A 3,277-nucleotide genomic window follows, 5' to 3' on the forward strand; every position below is an offset into this window, starting at 1 on the left:
GCTGCTCGAACAAATATTTTAGACTCTTATGGTCAGTGTATATGATAAACTTCACTCCATAGAGATAGTGTCTCCAAATCTTAAGAGCGAAAACAACAACCCCAAGCTCCAAATCATGAGTGGGGTAGTTTCGTTCGTGGGGTTTCAGCTGTCGGGAGGCATAGGCTATCACCCTATCTCGTTGCATTAACACGGCACCAAGACCTTGAAGCGATGCATCACAATAAACCACCATATCCTCAACCCCGTCAGGTAAGGCCAAAATCGGAGCTTCACACAATCGCTTCCTTAACTCATCAAACGCTAGTTGCTGCTCCGAGCCCCAAACGAAATTCATTGATTTCTTGGTCAATTGGGTGAGTGGTAAGGCGATTTTAGAGAAATTTTCAATGAACCTCCGGTAATAACCGGCTAAACCCAAGAAACTGCGAATTTCAGAAGGTGTTTTCAGAATCTTCCATTGTTTAACCGCATCAGCCTTGGCTTGATCGACCTTGATACCGTGTTTGTTTACCACATGCCCCAAGAAATGAACTTCTTCCAACCAAAATTCACATTTTGAGAATTTAGCATAAAGCCTTTCTCTTGCCAGAGTTTCCAGAATCTCCCGAAGGTGTTGCTGATGCTCCTCTTTGCTCTTAGAATAGACTAAGATATCATCTATGAACACTATGACCGAACGGTCAAGCATCAGGCTACACACCCGGTTCATGAGATCCATGAACGCTGCGGGTGCATTGGTGAGCCCAAAAGGCATCACCACAAATTCAAAGTGCTCATATCGAGTACGGAATGCTGTTTTCAATGTCTTCTTCACGAACACGCATCTGATGGTAACCAGAACGTAAATCAATCTTGGAAAACCAAGATGCTCCCTGAAGCTGATCGAAAATATCGTCAATACGTGGCAACGGGTACCTATTCTTTATCGTGCGCTTGTTTAGCTCCCTATAATCAATACACATTCGCTGGGATCCATCTTTCTTCTTCACAAAGAGAATAGGAGCACCCCAAGGCGAGCAGCTTGGCCGTATAAACCCTTTATCACTTAGTTCTTGCAGTTGCTCTTGGAGCTCTTTCATTTCAGGTGGTGCCAAGCGGTAAGGAGATTTCGCTACCGGAGTCGCACCTGGCACCAAATCAATGCGAAACTCCACTTGCCGAACGGGTGGCAAGCCAGGGAGTTCCTCCGGAAAGACATCGCTGAAGTCGGAAACGATAGGAACGTCGTCTAGTGCTATAGCAGAAGAGCAAGAAGCCATAGCCAGGCGGGGAATGTCCCCCTGAATAATAAGTTCTCCACCTCTAGGGTTTCGAACACGAACTTGCTTCTTACGACAGTGGATTTCCGCATCAAACGCATCAAGCCAATCCATGCCTACGGTAACACAGAGCTCTCGCATCGCAATAGGGATAAGATCAATACGGAATTCAACTCCAGAAAACTCGAGAGTGCAACCCCGATAGACATCGGTGACATAAATAGTGCGGTTGTCGGCAACTTCGACAACCATTGGGCGAGCCAATTTTCCGATACTACACCCCAGATGATTAATAAACGTGCGAGATACAAAAGAATGGGTAGCACCGCTATCAAACATAACAACAGCAGGCTTGGAATCTAGCAAATAAGTGCCTGTTTTACCACATACGATCATGTAAACAATTCTAACTACCATTTATTAAATAATGGCAGGAGAGAAAAGAAAAAAAAAAATTTACCTGCCACTGTCGCGGTAGTCACCGGCTCATCCACAGTCATCTGGTGAGCACGACCTCGTGTCACCACAGTGGGTCCCTTAGAAGATGATGCAATTGCAGGATTTGTACCCCCGCTTCCTTTACCAGCCTTCAACTTCGGGCATTCGGGCTTCTTGTGTCCCGTCTCGTTGCAGTGATAGCAGACGGGAGCAGCAGAAGTAATTTGAGGAACTGCACTCGCATGGGGAGCCCTACAATTCTTCCAATGATGCCCTGGCTTTTTACAGTTGTAGCATATCAACGGATTTTTCTCTCCCTGACCTGAAGACGGCCTGTACTCATACCTTGACTTACCACCCTGCTTTTGCTTTTTCTGGGCATCTCCGGATGTCTTGGAGGAGGTGTCATTGGCCTTCCTCTTGGTCTGGGTCTGCAACTCGATTTCCCTCCTCCTTGCTGCATCCATGATCGCGGATAAAGTCGGGAACTCCTGCATGCTAACGAATTCCCGAATCTCGGTACGTAGAATGGTAGTGTATTGGCTCACCAACCAGGCCTCGTTCCCAGCAAATGAGGGACAAAAAGATAGCATCTCCAAGAACTTGGCGTTCAGGTCGCTAACAGACTCGGTAGTTTGCTGTAAGGCCATGAGCTCTTGCTGCATCCGCTGCTGCTCCACCTTGGGCACATATTGTGCCTCAAACCTCTCCACAAATTGGGCCCAAGACATGGCCCTCACTTCCTCCTCGTTTAATAGAGCGGTGATGGTGTTCCACCATGTCTTTCCCCATTTTCGCAGTTGATTCATGGCGATCACAACTTTGTACTGGTCCGGACACCCAACAGTCATGAAGGCGCCCTCAACATCTGACACCCAATGCTTAGCAGCAACTGGGTCGGATTCACCGTTCCAAAGAGGAGGGCTACACTTGATGAACTTCTCGAAGTAGGATGCCGAATCCCGAACGGGCGGAGCCGGTAACGCTCCCCCGGGAATAGCTGCGAGGCGCTCATCCAGAAGAGCTTTGACCTGGTTGATTATGTCATTGGTCACGCCCGGGATTAGTTCATTGAAAGCGTTATTGAATTCCTCAGCGACAATATTCGTAACTTGCTCCATTTGGAGCTGATTAAGGCGAGCAGGCGGAGCCATCTGTATCCGTAGAAGGAGGAAAATATTTAGAAATAATTCAGCCTAGATATTTCTAGGAAGACGAAACATTCAGCTTGCCAAAAATTTCTCAACCTTGCCCCGACCCGAAACCGGCACCGATGTTTCAAATAGTAGGGGCCCTTCTACTATCTTCCACACAAGTTCCAATTTCGCAATCGCGTCTAGTTTCAAAATTTCCAACTCGCTCTAGCCGTTAATTTTACATCTCTCTCACATGTTAACATTAAATAAGTGTGTAATCTAACATTTTAAGACTAGTAGAATCCAATTCATAGTCAACAATTTAACATAAACATTTAACATAAGAAATAAGGCTTACTTGGCTGGCTGACTGGCACACCGCGACATCTTTCACTACTAGTCTTTAGAAAGTTTGAAAAATCTTTTAAAAGAGAATAAACT

At 46.2% G+C, this 3,277-nt stretch overlaps 1 protein-coding gene across 1 annotated transcript; it reads right to left on the reverse strand.

The window, feature by feature from the left end:
- Positions 1-776: 776 nt before the first annotated feature.
- Positions 777-2,854, reverse strand: LOC145029935 (uncharacterized). The gene is made up of 3 exons (XM_078978379.1): positions 1,723-2,854; positions 993-1,636; positions 777-827 (listed from the first exon to the last, which is right to left on the reverse strand). The coding sequence occupies exons 1-3, from the start codon at positions 2,852-2,854 to the stop codon at positions 777-779; spliced, it is 1,827 nt and encodes a 608-aa protein (XP_078834505.1).
- Positions 2,855-3,277: the final 423 nt, after the last annotated feature.

The sequence above is a fragment of the Lactuca saligna genome, chromosome 2 (assembly GCF_052625555.1).
Source record: "Lactuca saligna cultivar CGN05327 chromosome 2, ASM5262555v1, whole genome shotgun sequence".
Classification (NCBI taxonomy): Eukaryota; Viridiplantae; Streptophyta; class Magnoliopsida; order Asterales; family Asteraceae; genus Lactuca; species Lactuca saligna.

Coding starts and splice junctions, on each gene's coding strand:
- LOC145029935 (XM_078978379.1), bottom strand. CDS start 2,854: ATGGCTCCGCCTGCTCGCCTTAATCAGCTCCAAATGGAGCAAGTTACG. Junction 1,637..1,722: donor GACTACCGCGACAGTGGCAG/GTAAATTTTTTT, acceptor GTGGTAAAACAG/GCACTTATTTGCTAGATTCC. Junction 828..992: donor GGGGTGCTCCTATTCTCTTT/GTGAAGAAGAAA, acceptor GGTTACCATCAG/ATGCGTGTTCGTGAAGAAGA.